Source organism: Epinephelus moara, chromosome 6, assembly GCF_006386435.1.
Source record: "Epinephelus moara isolate mb chromosome 6, YSFRI_EMoa_1.0, whole genome shotgun sequence".
NCBI classification, from domain to species: Eukaryota; Metazoa; Chordata; class Actinopteri; order Perciformes; family Serranidae; genus Epinephelus; species Epinephelus moara.
The window spans coordinates 23,579,716-23,598,645 of NC_065511.1; the positions used below are offsets into that span (position 1 = coordinate 23,579,716).

Sequence of the window (18,930 nt, forward strand, 5' to 3'; positions counted from 1 at the left end):
GTCCTAAACATCTCATAATGCACTCTTTAAAAAATTTAATGCCATTTATTTTAACAAAAGATTATTTGCATATTAAATTTACAAAATTCTAGAGTGGGTTTTAAAATATGTAGTTTGTTGGAAGTTGTTCCATCTCCAGTTGTAATTTTCGACCCGCACATTTTGCATACTGCAATTTGTTGTTTGGTGACCACTGATTAGTTTTTGTACATAATCAAAATTACCTTTGTAATCATGTTTCTCCACTGATGCTCAGTAATGTCATGTTAGTTCTCTCCTGAAACTTGATTGGCTGCTATTAGATTGATTCAAACAAAGTGGATCTGGTGAATGAAGTGTCAGCTTGCTGGGAATGAATAGCATTAATGTTAGTTGATTCAGGGAATGAAGTGAAATGAAGTGATTTGTAGCACACTTTTTAATCAACATACTTTTTAATTTGTGCGCTTTGAGAAAGTCATCACAGATTTTCAATTTAAAAGGCTCAAATCCAAGTAAAGTCACGAGTCATTGGTGTTTAAGTCCAAGTAGAGTTGTGAGTCTTTTTGATTTTGTCAAGACTAAGGTCATCAAATTTGTGACTCGAGTCCTAACTTCCGGTTGATACACATGCACCCAGCATAACTTCCAGTTAAATGGTCACCAGCAAGAATGGTTTGCAACTCTACGCGCTTTTAAAGCAATTCTGGGCCTCACACCTTTGAAATGTGGCAACCCCCACAGTATCAATTCTTTATGTGGAATGCGTTGCAACATGTTGCACGATCAACATGCATCAGACAGAATAAGAAAAAAGCATTACAGCCTGTTTATTTTTTCAGCCAAGTTTTAATGTATCAGAACCAATTCATTCATTGCTGTCTGAACAACCCATGGTGTTAAATGCCTCCTGGGAAAAAAATGATCTTATGTCACATATAAGTATGAAAAGCTGTTGAAGTGTTTGTTATCATAGACGCCACTGAGTGTGGAATAAGCATTGCACCACTGGTCGAGGTTAAATCCACCTTTTATTTATTGTTTCCCATGATTCTAATGTTATTACTCACTGTCAGAATATTTACACTATAGAGACAAAACCGGGCTTTACATGTGTCAGATATGGAAATTAGTTGTTGTCCTTCCTACTGTGTATGTGTGTGTCAGTTCAGAATTACCTCTATCTTATACACACACAAATACAGTAAACATCAAGGTTAAAATGGCTGTGCTATGCCCCCCGGTCCCTGGAACGTTATTTATGTTGTTGAAAGTCACACTCTCACTCAGATAACTTGTATGAAATGGAGATAAGGGGAGAGTATTATCACTCTTTCTTGCCCCTCTGTCCCTGGCATGAAGGATACTTCAAAAGGCAGCTGGTCTGTCTGTGGTTCAGAGGGAAAGAGAGAGGATGACACAAGCCCAGCTTGTCTTTGAATAGCAGGTGCACCTTTCCCTTTATTCTGGGCCTGAATGAGGAATGATGGAAAAAGCAAAGGATCAAAGTCGGTTTTCTCAATGTCTGCTGCAACACAGCAGAGGCTAGATGGAGAAACAAATTTTCATTTGAAAACAGTCAGTAGTTGGGCTGTTTGTGTGTATGCATGTGTGCGTGCGTGTAGGTGTGTGTGTGTATGTGTGTGAGGGCATATGCGAATAAGAGTTGGAGCTGATGCTAGTAAAAGCACTGACTCATCGCCATTTCAAATAGCAGGCTTTTGTCCAAACTAAAAATTCCCTCTCTTTCTCTCGCTAGACTGTGTTGCCAAGGAAGATTAATAAACATGGCAGCCACTCTGTGAAAATCACAACGCCTTCTGTTGAAACCTCACTGGCCACGCTCTGTCCATGAAAGACTGTGGGTTCAGCGGTTGAAGGGACACCGGAGAGAGTGGGGCAAGTGGTGTCGCGTGAAAAGCGGGGGACTGGTGGAGGAGAGGGATGGGATGATGGGACAGCAGGATGGAGGGAAACAGGGATGATATGGAGAAGGGAGAGAGGTGGAGGTGGTGAGGGAGGGAGGGGTGTAGAGGGGGCAGGGGGTGAGGGAGCTGAGCTGGATGAGGGTGGATGGCGGGAGAGGTAGATGAGGTGGAGGATGATGAGGAGGAGGGGGCCATGGAGAGGGCTGCGTGTTGTAAAATGATATGATGGAGGCTGGAGAGAGGGGGGGACGGTGGAAGAGGAGGGAGGTTTGGGACTCTCAGAGCCATGGGTTGAGTAAAGTTCTCTTGTTGGGTCACGTGTGGAAGCGGGAGACTGACCTGGAGGGTGTGCTGTGCTTGTGTCTGCATTGTGTCTGTGTGAAGTGACTGGGTCTGAGGCTGTGAAGGGTTGTGCAGGGGTGCAGATGTGTATTGTTCCTCTGAAGTCCCACAGTTCTCTGTCTGTGCCGTGTGTGTGTAATTTGTCTCTGTGTGTATGTCTGCGCTGTCTTGCGTCTGTTCCAGGACTTTCTGCATGTGCTCTCTGGCCTGCTCTTGCAGGAGACGATATTTGTCCATCTCCTCAGCGGTAAAGCTGATTGGCGGAGCTGTCTCTCCACCTTTCTGCTTGTCATCAGTGTTAAACTGTGACGAGCAGAGATTTGGCATGCTGCAGGGGGTTGACTCAACCATTTCCAGAGGACACTTTTGACTGCTGACAAGTACTCCAGGATCCACTCCACTGCCCTTAGCCTCCTCTTCCTCCTCTCCCTCCTTCTCCTGACTCTTCTCCTGCAGCCCTTTTGTTCTCCTAGCCTTTCTCTGGATTGCAGGTAGTTTCCCTATGAGAGGGAGAAGCAACATCCTGGCTGGTTTCTGTGGCTTACCAGGGGATAGTCCTGGTAGAGCTGTGCCTGACCTGCTTGTATTGACAAGAGTGGACGGTTCATGGCCAAGATCAGACTGTGACTTGGGCTCCTTAAGCTGAGAAGGGCTTGTGTCACAATGGTGTGTGTTGAGGCCTGGGGCTGTGGGAGCAAGAGAGGATCTGCGTGGCGAGGAATGAGAGAGAGAGCAAGAGGTAAGGCTGGATGAAGTGGACATGGGGCTGCTCTGCTTCTTTGCCTCCTGTGGGGCCTCAGATGAGAGTCCTGGAGCTCCTGAGGATGTCCTGCTGGAGTTCATTGTCAACCCATCCACCGTGACTCCTGAGCAGGTACTGCTCCTGCTCCACTCCCAGCTGAGCTCCGACATGCTGGTGCTGCTGCAGGGGCTGCAGGAGCGCGGGCTGTGGCATCTGCTGGCCCGTGTGTTGATCACACTCTGAGGGCTGTATGTCTGCCTACTTGTCCACCACTCAGGGCTGGAGAAGTGTCTCGAGCTTGAGCGTCTGGTGCCTGCACATTTCCACACACAGCCCGGGCTGTCTCTGCTGTCCGCCCCTGTCCTGGAGCCTGACGTTGATCTATGTGTCCCCCTGTCTTCGCAGCTGTCGCTGCTGCCCCACGTCCATCTGTCCACACTGCACCTGTCCCAGTCTACATCTTCTGTGCTAAGATGTCTGCCTCCCTTGCCCCAGCTGCCAGGACTGGGGCTAAATCTTGCCACCCGATCCCACTCACCTGCTCTGTTTCTCGATCTCCACCCACTCCTTGACCTGCCCTCCTCACTACCTCTAGGACAGCTCCCCCTCATCCACTCCCACTGTTCTAGATCTGACATCAGGCCCCTGTCTCTACAACCTGAATGCCCTCCCATTTTCCTGCCCCTCTCTGTCTCCTCCCAGACTTCATGATGCCTCGAACTCTTCCTCTTACTATGAATGAATTTCCTGTCCCTGTGGAGGAGTTTTCTCTTTCTCGCTGGGCTGCAACCACAGCTGTTGTCAGGGTAACAGCAGTCAATGAAACTCCTGGGGTTGCTATGGTGACCCCTTTCCCAAAACAGCTTTGAGTTACATCCTGGTGAGAAGGAGTGTAAGGAGAAGTGAGACCGCCAGGGAAAAGTCACCGCATCTCCGTCTCGCTTTCCCTCCCCCTCGTTGTGTCTGTCTGCTGTGTGTCTGGCGAGCTGGGAGTCGGCACTGCAGTGTTCTGCCTGCTCTCTGTCTGGCTGTGACTGGGATTCAGTGCTGTGGCTCCTGTGAGGCCTCCTCTTCCTGACAGAGACAGATACTGGCTCAGCCTCACATCTCCCCAGGAGACAGCTGCTCCCTGCTCTCTGCACCCTCCTCCTCCTCTTCGTTTCCCCCGTCTCCCTTTGCCTCCTTTTCTTCCCCCAGCTCCCTCCAGCTTCTCCACTCCTCTCTCTGCCAGTGGAGACTGTAGAGACAACACTCCTCACTTTGCACCTTGCTGATTGGCGCTTGTTTGAACCTTTTTCCTTCTTCCTTTTTCCCAGCTTGCGTTTCTTTGTGCTGGCTTTCCTCTTTTTGCGTGACACTTCTGAGACACCCACGTACGGCTGCGGAGCGCTGGCACACTTGCACATTGTCTCACCCCCACACTCACACCTGGACGGGCTGATGCACATCCTCTGTGTGCCAGGCTGGGTGACAGACTCTAATTTACAGCTCAGGGCTATGATGGCTCTCTCCCTGATCCCTCTCGCACCCCCTAATCTGCCTCCCAGAGGATTCTGGGAGTTTGTGTCAGAGCTGTCATTCTGAGCTAGGTCAAATGGATGGGAAGCTGCCCTAACACAATTCTCCATACTTAGCGTGCATCTACCTCTTTCTGCTCTTGTTTCTGACAATGAAAGGTTTTTGTTCTTCAGGAACAGGTGTGCTTCCGTCTCCGCGTCGATATGTTGCTCTGCCTTGAAATTATCCTCAGCTTTTTCCTGTCTGTGTGCTTTCAGCTCTTGTCTTGTCTGTCTTTGTAAACAGGAAGGAGTGTCTGGTGTAAGAATAGCTGACACACGTAGATCTGATTCATCTGAGAGAGCACGCAACTGATTTTGTTGTGACTCCCGCGGATTCTCTGTGAGTTGTTCTGGTTCTTGTTGGTTCAAGAAGAGTGGGTTGCAACTGTAGGAGATTTGTGGTTGAGACTTGGTGAACTTGAGCAAACTGACGGGCCATCTCAGACGGGTAGAGCCATCTTTACCCAGCACACACATATACTGACTTCCCTCCCTCCCCCCCTCTGTTTCTTGCTTTCTCTCTGACTCGCTATCTGTGTGTTCGGTGTCTATGTGGGCCCTTGCAAGTGCTGTGCTCCATAGGGCCTCCTGGGTCTGTGATTGCAAGAACAGTGAATCATGGCTCTGATTATCAGGTGCTGCTGTGGAAATAGTAGAGTGTGCTTTCACTAGGTCTCTTTTTTCGATCTCTTGCTCCTCATGGGCAGCCTCTCTGGAGATCGGCCCCGTGTCGCTCAGTCTAACACTGTCAGATCTGAACTCATGCTTTTCACTCTCACTGTGTTTCCCCTCATCTGTTGCCCCAATTTCCCTGTCAATGTCTTCAAGCATCCCCTTTATCCTTTCTTTCATTTGTTCCCTCTTCTCTCTTTCCTCCTCCTCCAGGTCAGAGAAAACGGAGGCGGAAGGCTCGAGCCTGGGCCCCCTGCGTGAGAAGCAGAAAGACACCCCAAGCCTGCCTCCCACTCTCCCCTGCCCAGGAAGAGGCAGCTGGGGATACAAGCCCAACCAAGACTGGGGGTTCACTGCAGGAGGGTCTGTATCGGATGCCGGATGTGTCATTATTGGGGACTCTGCTAGAGCAGCAGCTGGGGGTATCTGAGGAGGAGATTGGCATGGATCTTCTGCCTGATGGCTGAGACGGGCTGTCCTGTGTTGCGTAGGGGGGGGTCTCTGGGTATGGTTGAAAGGTTCAGGTTTGTCCTCAGGGCTGCGGTCTCTTTGGTCCACATCTCTGTCTTGCTGCTGTCTCACAGCCCTGACTGTACTCCTTAGTCCAGATGTCCTTCCTGTGGCTCTGCAACAGAAAGTGAAATATTCCTGATTTTAGTTTGGCTTCTTTTACATTTAAAGGAATACTGTGTAAGATTTAGGGGAATTTAGTGACACCTAGTGGTGAGGATTGCAGATTGCAACCAGCTGAAACTTCTCCCGGTTAGAATTCCATCAGTGTTCAGTTCGTTTTTTCAGTTCAGTTCAACAGGCTTTATTGACATGACATTTAACATGTGTTGCAAATGCACAAATACAATTAAGAGGCAGTGATTAAAGTTCATTAAAAATTCAATACAATTCAATAAAAGTGTGTTTTTACTGTTAGCAGAATTATCAGCAGAGGTCTCCTCTTCTCCAAAACAAACAGACCAGGTGATTTAAACCAGTAAAAACACTAATCACAACAGTTTCATGCTACAAATCAGTGTTTTTCCGGCACTGTTTGGCATGTCAGAGACGGGCTGCTTGCCCAGCACCAGCTAATGTGTTCACACCTCTTTTCTCTGATAACTTAAGAGCCAGATCTACAGGAGGTTTTTACTGGGAGCCAAATCATCCGCAGAGGTCTCTTCCTCTCCAAAACAAACAGACCCGGTGAAACACTGAATAAAGCAGTTTCACATTAAAATCATAATTTTCCCTCGGCTCTCGTCGTGGAGGGTCTTCTTACTGAGGTGGCCAATGTGAAAACACTAATGGCCCTATCTAGAGTCAGTATTTGGTTTGTCCGTTCTGGGCTACTGTAGAAACGTGGTGTTGCATCATGGCAATCTTCACAGACAAGGACCTGCTCCCTTTGTAGATATAAATGGTTCATTCTAAGGTAACCAAACAGGAATCTTATTTTCAGTTGATTCTACACAACTGAAAACATCTTATTATACTGTACTATTTTTGCCAATATATGCCCTTAAATCCTACACACTGGACCTTTAAATAACTATACAGGTATATATAGTGCATGGATATAACATTAAAAGGTAATTATGGATAAAGGTTAATTAATAATGCATTAGTATGCTATTGAGAGAAAAAAGAAAAACGACATAATGAAAGAAACAAAGAATAAATCAGAGGCTTGGCAGTCATAGTGATGTCGTTCACATATCATTGCCTGATTATAGGAAAACACATTTAATTGCAGAGGGAATAGGTGCAATCAAGTTGATTATTACGTGATGTATTTTTTTTATCGGTTGTTTTGATTACTTTAGGTATGCAAACCCAGGGGCAAGTTATCAACGTGTTTCACTTATTTTTATTAACTTCGACTTCGACTTTCCACTCTTCATTTTTCTCTAAAACTTTCATCCCCTCCTCTTACAAATCATCTTCTCTCAGAGCGCTGGCAAGACTGTGTCTTCATGTAATATTTACTTCACCTGTGGCCTATCTAGGACAACTGGGTGCTCTAACATCTGTGGATACATCCATCAAATCTAAGAAACGTTGACTGGATGTGACGCACTCTAACCCTCCTGGACTCCTGCCCCTGGTCTCATTACACTCACACACCACCGCACAGACACACACAAATACACACGCCTCCTACCCACCGCTGGGTTTCCTGTTGCAGCTGTGCGAGCTGGTGCAGACGCCTGAGAGCCTTCTCCTGTTTGCGCTGGTCCTTCCATGATTTCGAGGCCACGTTGCGAGCAAACTCTCTGTGCTTGAGTTCCTTCAGCCTCTGCAGGAAATGAAAATTAAGGATGATAGAGGGAGGGACAGAAAAAAAAGTATGTGGAGGGCACGGGGTAGCGGGCGGCACAAGAGTAGGACAGAGAGAAGAGAGGAGAGAGTGAGGGGATTAGTTTTCGGAAGCTCTCTGCAGGCAGCTGTCTTTCAAACCGTACACATCAGTCAGCAGCGTTTGCAGATGTTCTCCTCCAAAGCTCATGTCCAATTAACTCCATTCAGCCCGGAAGAAAGCGTCTTCCATCCAACACACAGCTTGAGAGCAAACACAACCCAACTGGTGAATAGCAGATTACAGACGCAGCTGAGATGAGTGACATGAGTGATTTAATGATGATGATGCTCTTGCCATTGAAATCTTGAAAATGTTCAGCCCTTGTCAGTCATCACAGCTTGTTTTGAGAGACCTTCTGATCCAATGACATCTTCTTTCAAGCTGGAGTGCACCAAAGGCAATGATTTGCTGACGCTGAAATTGCACATCACCAAACACAAAGGCACGGCCACTTGTCATTGACAAAGTAACCATCTGAGACAATGTAAAGGCCAAAGGTTTCACTTGACAAAATCCTAGACCAGTGTAAGTAAGTAGTAACTCTAGCACATCATAGTGTGAGTAGTAATTTAATTTTGAGCGAACTGGTGGGTCTTCACTTGAATCATAGTGCATGTAAGGAAAAACAATTAGCTCAATTTTGTGTGTGTGTTTTGTGCAAGTGTGCATGAGTGTATTTCATCTGAAACTATGTGTCTATAGCCATAGGTGCGCCAGTCCTCTCAGGGAAACAATGATTCATGCCTCTTGCTCCGGTTTCCTTTTCTGACACACTTTAATCCCTCCTTTATCCATGCTTGGCAGATGTGTGTGTCTGTGTGTGCATGTGCACGTTGGTGTGTTTCTATTTGTCTGAGCATGTGTGTCTAAAGGCTGAGGAGAGAGTAAGAAGTTTGGAAATAGCTGCAGAATCGTGCACCACTATCCCTCCTATCTCCCGTCTTATTCTCTCTGGCTTCCCAGTATATTTCAGCTACCTCAGTGTGCAATCCATCCATGACTTATGGATTCAGGATGTGTTGTTTATTTTATATATTTGTGAATTCATCCTGTAGTATAAGTTGCAACAGGATTACACCACTCTCACTTTTAGATTATGTTACGCTATTATCCACCCATACAGTATGTATCGCACACAGCACGCACACGTGCACTCATCAGATTAGCCCCTCAGACATCAGATTTATTTATACACTCACTCTCTTTCACACCCAGATCTTATGCTGGAGCTGACAGTCGTCAGGTTAATCTTTGCTGAGTCTTACACAATCGGGTGTCTTTTTACATTATCGCTCGATGCTTAACATCCCACTGTCAGCTCACTGAAAGCAGCATTAAGTATGTGCCAGCGGAGCAGCACTTGTGGGTTTGTATCTCTTAAACATACGTGTCTTACAGTATAGGTGCTAGAGCATTGCAGATGTGTGTAAGATCACGTGCGTGTTTGTTAGTGTGCGGTAAGGAGCTTTGAGGGGCTTTGATGCCAAACTCATTCTATGGGAAATATTAATCATGTTCAAGCAGAGAGGCATACATAATGAACGACAGCGGACAGAGCCAGGAAAGAGGAGGAAGAAGGGGGGAAGAAAAGATCAGAGTCGTTGTACTGTAGCTGTCCATGGCACTGACTGAGAGCGAGAGAGCAGTCTATAATAGATGGAATATATGAAGATGAATTCTTCCTTCTTCCGCTTGCATTTGCACTCTGCCAGGTTATTGTTCTCTCTTAAAAACAGGTCCCACTGCAGGCAAACCTGTCGCTAAATTTAGAGCCAAACAAAATATTGCACGCAGAACCATTTTCACTGAGCACACAGGGCCGAGATATTTCCGTTTCCCACTTTAAAGCGGATACTTTTGTCTTCAAAGATGATGCCATGTCCCCAACAGCGGGAAGTGATATTACTCTTGCTCTCCAACATGCCAGTCTAGCTATGTGCTGTGAAGCTCAATCCATCTGTCAAAGCCCCGATCAATATTCCTTTAGATGTGTTAAGGAGTGCTCAGGCTGAGGCAACTATGGATGAGTCTGAGTTGATTCATATCCACTAGGGCCTCAGAATGAGGGATGATGTATTCTTAGGTAGCATGTGAGGGGCCATGCTAATGGGCTGATTGCTCTTTTATTTAAAAGGGAGCGTAATTCTCTTGTAATGAGCAATTTCTGTAATCAGCAGTAAATGCTGATAAAGCGCTGCATTCAGACATGTTTATCCCTGAATCGATGACAAGGAAAGGAGACAGAGCAAACGCAATCAGCTTCCATTCTCCAAAGCCAATACTCCTGCAGGGAAGCTGTCTTCAGCTAGAATTTCATCTGTTGTCTGCTCAGTAGGCAGAGTGTGCATGCATGCCTGTATGTGTGTGTGTGTGTTCCCACAGTGCCAGTGGCTACTGTCAGCTCAGTGCCTCATGCAGCTCGTTTCATGTGCCTGCCGCTGGCTAAAACAAAGCATTAACATTGGCCTGCAGTTGCTTCGATTCATTTTCAAAGAACAATGACAGTGAAGGAACTGTCTTATTTTATGTTTATTTCATGTTGCACAGTGTGGGCGTTCAGAAGTGGGAAGTGGCTTGGCTCGGTTGAGAGACTGCCTGTGTTTGTGGATGAGTGTGTACATGGGTAAGTGCATGTCTGTATGTTTTTGTATGTGAGTGTATGCCTTGGCATGACAACAGATAGCTGTAGGAGAATGTGCTATCAGCAGAACCTTCAGCTTGTTAGTCCAGAGTGGAGGTTGCGTATGAAAATGGATGTGAAAGCAGAACGCAGGAGGAAACCTGCTGCCGGGCCTTTTCCTAATGGTCCATTGGTCTCATCTTGTCCAAACCGGAAAAATAGAATCATACTTGAGCTATGACTAATAGCTCCATGTTTTATTTGGAACCGAATATTTATTTTTCTTCTGGAGGAAGTACAAATTGAAGAATAAAGTGAATTTTGTAGCAGCATCCTTATGTACTAGATACATACAAATCAACTGCTCTAAATTTTGAACTAGAAAAAAAGCGAGAGAAACTTACACCATTATGAAACTGGGATGTGGAGATTAAGTAAGACTGAAATACTGTGCACATTCTGAGTTTTCTTTTCTTTCAGTTTTTCAGTCAGGTTGCTTTGTTTACTGTTTTTATTCACCTGATTCTATTCCTCAAGTCTATTTATAATGTATTAATTTATTGTAACCTAATCACCTGGTTCAACTACTGGGTCTCTTTATTTCTGATACAATATTAAGCCTAATGATCTGTTTGGTCTTTCAGGAACTCTTTAATGCTTAAAAAACCTCAAAAACAGACAAACAATCCCCCCCCCCCCCAAAAAAAACAAAAAACTTTACACTGTGTCATTGCCTTGATACTGTCTGACTGTCTAAGGGTGCTTTCAGACTGAGAGTTCTCTTGCTTTGGTCCGAATCAGGGGCTATGTTAGTTACATAATTGCCAAGAGTTGGTTCATGTTCTCACAGCAGCATTTATAAGCGGACCAGTGCTCTTGATTGGTCAGAATTTCCATGCAGGAAAAAAACAGGAAGTAAACACGACGTTGAAGAAGAGTACATTTGCAAGATAAAGGCGACACTTTCTAATGTCATAATGGAGGGACAACTACGCAGTTTGAATTTAGCGCTGGTCATCGTGGACTATATTGCTGTCATTGTTCATTTTAGTCAAACCATACAGTTTGAAAACGAGGCGCGGCTCCAACTAGAAAACAATGTGTTGATGCATTGGATGTGCTGAATGTGCATATTAAGGCAGTACAGGAGGAGGTGCACATTAATAATCCTCCAGGACTGTAACATGCTCATGTTTAACCCAGACAATGTGTCATGTGACTGCAGTTGGTTTGGATCGAGGTCGGAACACGTTCTCACCACAAACAAAGTTTGGATCGAGGTCGGAACACGTTCTCACCACAAACAAACCGCACCAGAATTTATTTGTAACCGGACTAAGACCACCTCTTCAAGAAGGTCTTGGTCTGGTTGTTTTGGTATGCTCCTGAGTGTGATTGCTGTGTTCACACCTGCCCAAACGAAGTGCACTTTGGGGGCAAACGAATTTTGATTCAACCGAACTAAACCGGCCAGGTGTGAAAGCACCCTAAATTATCTCCGCTAGGCGTAAGCCTGGAAGGGATCATGTGTTTGAGCGTGTGTGTGTGTGTGTGTGTGTGTGTGTGTGTGAGTGTGTGTATCTGTCTGTCCCCAGCTAATCTTAACTACTACTGGACCAATCTGCCTAATATTTTGCATGTGCATTTATGACTGTATGCTCAAGGACCTCTCGTGGTTGCGGTGATTCATAATTGTTGAACAACCTGTTGTTTATTGACTTTTTTTTACTGTTATCGACTGATGACTCCTCACTCCTCTTAAATGGAAGGTAGGGGCCACAGGTTTTACAGAAATTGCTCAGCTAAATGCAGAAAGCCTTGCCTAGTCTGTTGCAGGCCACATTTTGGCCTTCATCGTGGCTCAAAAACCGACATCCATAGAAAAGTTAAGTCATGAGTCACATTTTGAACAAGAGCATCAACATAATAATTCCATAGCTGTGTGTTATCATTTATAAAGTTAGGCACAATATGAGATGAAAAAAGCCCAGTCCCCAGTCATTCGTGTATTTTCACACCTTTTTTCTCATGTTCATGCCCAGTTTGGTTTGGGTTATCACTTGACTGCTTTCCTACAAATTAACTTTGAATAAGGTCAGAGGAGAGAAAATAAGTTCGACTTTTGCAGTTATTATTATTGTGACATATCCAGCAGCTGTGGGCAGTGGTCACCTCAGAGGGGGAGCCATGGTGATACAATTGATGCCCCCTATAGTGTCCCCTCTGGTGGAAATAATTGGCGGCCCATATTACTGTCTTTAAGAGGCCGTGGCACACTCATTCTTTATGCTAGCACAACGGTAGTGGTATCTTGTGAAACAGGACAACCTAAGGTATTCATCGGTACCAATCATGTAGGCATAGCTTGTTGGGAAGGGAACTACATAATGCACCAAATTGTTTGTTAAATGTTGGCAAGGGAACACATGGCATGGTCATTTTCAAAGGGGTCCCTTGAACTCTCACCTCAAGATAGCTGAATAAAAATAGGTTCTATAGTTTCCTTACAATCAATGTACACCTTCAAATTAAGGGTGTATATTTGTCTTTTTAAGCAAAAGGAGAAACAGCATATTTCAAGACCAATTAATCACCTAACGTATAGATCGATAACGCATTAAAAACAGGATTGTTGTGGAAATCAGAATGTTTACTGTAGTGGTATTAGTCTATGCACATCAGATAATTAGTAACATTAATTGTAGAATAAGAGACCAGTATGCAATTCCCTAATTCTCCACACTGACACGGCCTATAAGCGAACTCCTAAAATTAATTTGTGGCTTTTGGTTTTGGTGTGCCACCCAAGATTTTCAGTGACCCCATCTGGCCACCCCTATGAAAAATTTCTGGGGACACTTCTGACTGTGGGACCTCAAAACAAAACCCAATATTAGCCAAACACAGTTATGTCTATATTGTGTATAGAGTACCTCTATTTATATTTTATGCTTGGTGTTATACTGCATATATTTCATGCACTGCTGTGATGTAAATTGCCCTACACTGGATCAATTAAGTTAATCTTAACATGAGTATCAAAATGGGAATCTAAATACATAGCTGTCTTTGTGTGTGTGTACGTTATATGTCTGTGTGTATGTGTCTGGAGTTGAGGTGTTCCAGCTCTGTGTGCGTGCTTGTAAGAGATGATGTGGTTGTCACACTCCTACTGTTACCTGCTGGGAAACTGTACCCAATGGGCAGATTGACATGGAAATGTAGAGTAGCTTTCCGTCATCGTGCATAATGCTAAAATACCCAAATTCCATGACAAGAGATCATAAACAAAAATGTCTGTAAGCGTGCTGTTACACAGTATGTGTGCGTGTATGTGTGTGTGTGTGTGTAGCTACAGTGCCGGTGCATCCCATGTACCTGTTTGTGTGCATGGTCGTAGGAGTTGATGTGGTTGTCAAACTCCTGGTGTCTGAGGTACTGCTTGTGACACAGCTCACAGTAGAAGAGAGCCTTCAGATCCTCCACTGAGCAGCCCAAAGCCCTCTCTGCACGCTCCTGGAGAAAGAGAGAGACGGGGAGAACGAGTGAGTGTGTTGGAGGGACAGGGGGAGAGAAATGAGAGAGAGTCGAGATAGAGGCATAAACAGACAGAGACATAAAGGGTTAGAGGGGCAGAGAGGAGTTGGGGGGTGGGGGGTTGAAAGAATGGCAGATTGTTAGCCATTTAGAACAAATCTGCATCCCAGAGACATCAGCAGTAATAGCCTCTACATGTGCTCTGCATAAAACTGTTAAACGGCTTCCCATTAAAGTATGCTGCCTTTGCTGCTGCTGCCGGAGGTTGGACAAAGGCACTGAAGCCCTGTGCTCATGGCAACTTGAGCCTGGGGACACATTTAATACAGCCACTGTAATAGAAACCTGCGTATGTACTATAATGGCAAATAGTCTGAGTCTGACTGCAGAGAGAGTGGCAATTGTGGCCGACAGACAGAAAAACTGAGCATCTAAAATGCACAACTTAGTCTTTTGCACACTGGCAAAAGCGTGCATGTGAAGAAAGTTCCAGACAAATACACACACACACACAAAGGCGCGTAAATAGCACATGGACAGACAGATACACATGCACTGCGCAAATGGCACATGGACCTCAGGGGATAAATCGCTTGTCTGCATGCTCACATCAGCCAGAGGGCTTTTTATTTTTTATTTTTGGTCCGAGGACATGCACAGTGTTGTGTACAAAAGATGTGTGTGCTTGCTTGTGTATATGTGTGCGCGCGTGCGTGTGTTCAGGGGTGTGTGTGTGCATTCATGCCATGCTCTGCTTCAGAATGTAATTTCCCTGAGGCTAGGGGCTGCCAATAAACACTATTGAATTCTGTTCTACACTGACATGATGGGAATTTAATTTGAGGTTGTCACTTCTTTCTCTCACTCTCTATCCTCCTCTGCTTCTTTCCTTCCCTCCGTCCATCTCCTGGCTCTCTCTCCCTCTCTTTGCTAGCTCTCATGCTGTCCAAGCCGCTTTTTTTCCCCCTCCTGCAACTTGCTCTTTTTCTTCCTTTCCTTTATCTTCCCTTTTATCCCCTCTATTTGCCTTTTTCTCTCTGTCTCGCTTGTTCCTTTTCTGTTTGGTGAGCCCTGGGTCATGCAGTGACAGAGTCTATTGGCCCCAATTTGCTTCAGTAATATGCCTGCACACAGGAACAGAGGTGAAAGGAAAAGAGAGGGAGGATAGGAATGCAGGCAAGAGGAGAAATGACCCCTGCTTGCCCTCGCAGACACACACACAGGCACAAACACCTTGCATTATTACTACCACAGAGTCTTGCAATCCCTGTTGTACATGCCATCACTTTTCACACACACATAAATGCTACATCGAGGTAATATTTAACCACACACACAGACACACATACAGGAGGAAAAAACGGTCCATCCTCTGGCTAACTCCTTCTGGTTTTCAGTCAGAATGGGTGAAAAGGAGTGGAGGTCGAAGCAGCAGGCTGACACCTCTATAATAAAATAAACAGACAGGTAACTAATATACATTGATCCTGTGCTGCTCTGTGTGTGTGTCATGGTATTGATCTAGGCTGCAGTCTTAAGTCACGACCAGGAAATGATCCAATCACCAAGTGCAGCCTTCATCTGAGTGCTGCCAGAGGGATGAGATTGAGATAATGAATGCTGCGTAGTTGTCAACATTTGGCCTTATGTAAGATTACACAGGGGCTCTGTATGTGCATGCCTTCACATACTCATTATACATGTGAACATGTGTATATTTTTTCTGTGCGCTTGCCTTTGTACCCCCTAACCCTCTCTTCTCACCTCTCTGCGTTCTGTCAGGGTAATTATTTTGAAGAGGAGAAAATATATACAGAGAGAGGGGCGTATGTACATGAGAGAAGGTGTGAATGCATGAAAGCAGAAACTGTGTGTGTGTGTGTGTGTGTGTGTGTGTGTGTGTGTGTGAACTCAGGAGCCATTTGTTTATGTCGGTGGCATCCTGACACGCCATTACCCACCCTCCTGCTGCACACTAAAATCAAACATGTTTACCCTAAATGTATACACTTCATACGATTTCTGCGCTTATGCACTGGCGCTGAATGCATAGACACAAGCACACACACACTTATGCATGCACAGTCGCACACAGTCTGTCAACCTGATATACCAGTGCTAAATTAATCTAGACCTCAATTTACCTCACTAGCATAAATCTGTTTGCAGAGAAAGCACGACTGATATCTGCAGACCTGAATGGACGGTGATTGTTTGCATGATTATATGTGTTTGTGTGACGCTGTGAATGTGAATGAGTTTCCGTGCTTTTTTTTTTTTCTCTCCCCTTTTTGCTTATCGTCAATTTGTGGGAGAAGTGCCGTGTTATTCCTCTTCATAGCTGAAATTATGCTACAAATAAGAGTCGTTATGAACCATAACCGGAGTTTTAGGCACACACACGCATGTAATTCAATGTCTCGAGCCTCTGTGGAAATGAACAGGTCACGCTTAAAGTGTTTTACACATGTGGTCTGTCAGCGTTTGAAAATTTGTGCACTGAAAAGTAATGATATACAATGTATTCATGAAAAACTCCTCAGAAAGACAAAGTCCCTTAAGGAAGCTCTGGGAGTTCTGCAGACTGAAGCTGTGGTGGCACCTCTCTGATGCAATCTCCCTGTCACAGCCACCGTACCCATTCAAACTTGCCCTCACGGTTTTTGTCTTGTTTTTTTGTGGAGGGGATCTCCGACTTTTATAGTGTGTTAAATCAGAAATGACATCCTTATTAGTTGGAGGCATGCTGCACAGAGACTTATGGAGATTTCAAATAAGCATAACTAAAAGCTTTTCAGAATTCTCTCTCTGGTGATCTTGACCTTCAAGACTGCTGATCTGCACAGAAAATCAAAGACACCTTAGATAATATGCTTATCACTGTCATAACCTAGCTCTTACTAACATCTTGACAGTAAGCTGACTGCAGGTGGAACCTCAAGGTCAGAGAGAGGCATTTTTCTTTGAATTTGATATTATCCTGTCCATCAACTATTTTTTAAAATGCACTGTCTCTTATTTAAGATAGCGGTCCACTAAATAATAAGCTGCATTACATATGTAACAACCATTTAAAGGGTCACCCTGATATCCAATATACATACTTTTCCTCTTATCCATGGTGCTTTTCATCAGTCTAGATTCTTCTGGTGTGAGTTATCGAGTGTTAACCAAGATAATTGACAGACCTCGTTGTGAGCAGGTTCATGTAGGAATTGTTTTCTTCCTACCAAACTACACCTGCCAACTAAATCACTTCACAGAGACAAGTGTGCATGCACGGAAGAATTACTGAACGAGTCTACCAGGCACAGGGCTGGGGGACCCACAGTTTAAAGGGGGCCCTCTGGCTCTCAACTGCAAAATGTCACCCAAATTAACATGTACGGACCACAAAGAGATTAAAAAAGACCAAACAGAGATACAAAGAAACTGCAAAGATACACAGACTAACTACAAAAAGGAGCAAAACAAACCAACCCGGTCTCACTATAAAGTCATTGAAATCCGGCCCTCGGGTAGTGACTTGCGACGTCAGACACTGAAGAATAAAGCCGTCCTTAAATGTCGACTTGATACATGGCTGGTTGTTGTTATAGTTCATTGGCACTCGGCGGCGTCAGGGGGAAACGCTTCTGAACAAGAACGAAAGTTAAGGCAGCGAAAGTCGGAGTGGAACGGGCGGGAGGGACGGTGGATGGGTCCAACAAAAACCTTGCACGTCATATCAGGATGTGGAAAGTTCATGACCAAACGTCAATATGTGGCGAGGTCAGAGTGAGAATGTGTTGAACAATCACAAAGAGACACTAAATTACCTCAAAGACACACAAAATGACTATAAAGAGCCACAAAACCAGAAAAAAATATGCATTAGTGCTTAAAAAATAGCAAAACAATGACACAAAAAGAGGCTAAACAACTATAAAGTGTGTGTCTTGCCTCTATCTAGGAATGGCTGTGGGGCCTTTTGCACTTCTCTGCCCAGCTGTCCATTGTCTGACAATCTGCCCTTGCGTGCATCTACTGCCGGCTCACCTAGCACCACTGAACTGTTTACATCTCGCTCTGTCTTGAGTATGAGCCTCTCAGCTACCAGTAGATGCATGCTTCCTTTTGTTTGGTAAGAGAAAATAGTTCCTACATGAAACTGCTCACAACAAAGTCTGTAGATTATCTTGAGTAACCGGGTCATAATTTCTGGAAAGAGACATTACTGATGAGTTTTAAATGTATATTTTTGTTGCTTTAAGCACAACAGACCAAGTGCCATCTAGTTCCATTATATCAAAGAGAAGGCCGACATCTCCAACACTCAACAACTCACACCAAAACAATCTGGATTAATACATAGCCCTACAGTTAAAAGGAAAAATTATATACTTTAATTTTGGGGTGAACCGTCCCTTTAAAACACGTTCAAACATTTTGTGTCGACAGATTTTGATAAGAGTCTGTGTAAGTGGTCATGAAATTTTAAACAGCAAACAGCGAGTATGGCAGAAAACACTTTGAATAAAACTTACTTTAATGCTCAGAGTGATGAAGCTAGTCCACATGCAGAGGTTATGTGCAGTGACTTGAATATGTTCATTGCTGTTTTAATTTTTGCTTAATTTGTTATGATTTCTTCAATTACATTAAAATAAAAAATTAAAATAGTGTACAGACACCGCCCGGCTAAATTGTTTCACGCGTCTCACTGGTCACTGTCTCGCTGGTTGTAATTAAATATTGAACAGCATTTTCATGGATGGCTGGACTCATCCTAGAGACAGTGTGAGGGAGGACTAACAGACTGATATGACAGTACATTCACTCTGACACAGCATTTTTAAAGTATTTCGTCTCCCTGATTTGATGTATTTTCTCCCAAAACAGGATATTGGATGGCAGAGATCAACTATAGGCTTAAACAAATAGAAAGACACAAAGAAAGAGAGTAAAAATCCCCTTACTTAAGTCTAAAACTACATAATGACCCCTGTAAATACACATAAATGATAAGATCTAATATACAGATAAAATTAGATTAAGATGTTTTTGCACTTTGTCTTTTTCCTCCCCTTGTGTTTCTCTTTCTTTATGCTTTTATCAGTATGTCTGGATAAGTGAATACTACTAGATGTGCGCAGGCAAGTGGTGAGTACTTGAATACCATTTACAGAAAAGTGTGAATCCTCCGACTTATTAAATTT

General features: G+C 44.4%; 1 protein-coding gene across 1 annotated transcript in view; it reads right to left on the reverse strand.

Moving 5' to 3' along the window:
* Positions 1-808: 808 nt before the first annotated feature.
* LOC126392426 (G patch domain-containing protein 8) overlaps positions 809-18,930 on the reverse strand; it is a 40,871-nt gene continuing 22,749 nt past the window's right edge. The window contains exons 3-5 of the mRNA XM_050047810.1: positions 13,574-13,711; positions 7,382-7,512; positions 809-5,847 (exon numbers count right to left, since the gene is read on the reverse strand). Coding sequence (XP_049903767.1) covers positions 1,788-5,847; positions 7,382-7,512; positions 13,574-13,711 — 4,329 coding nt within the window. The 3' untranslated portion in view covers positions 809-1,787. The remainder of the gene's footprint in view (positions 5,848-7,381; positions 7,513-13,573; positions 13,712-18,930) is intronic.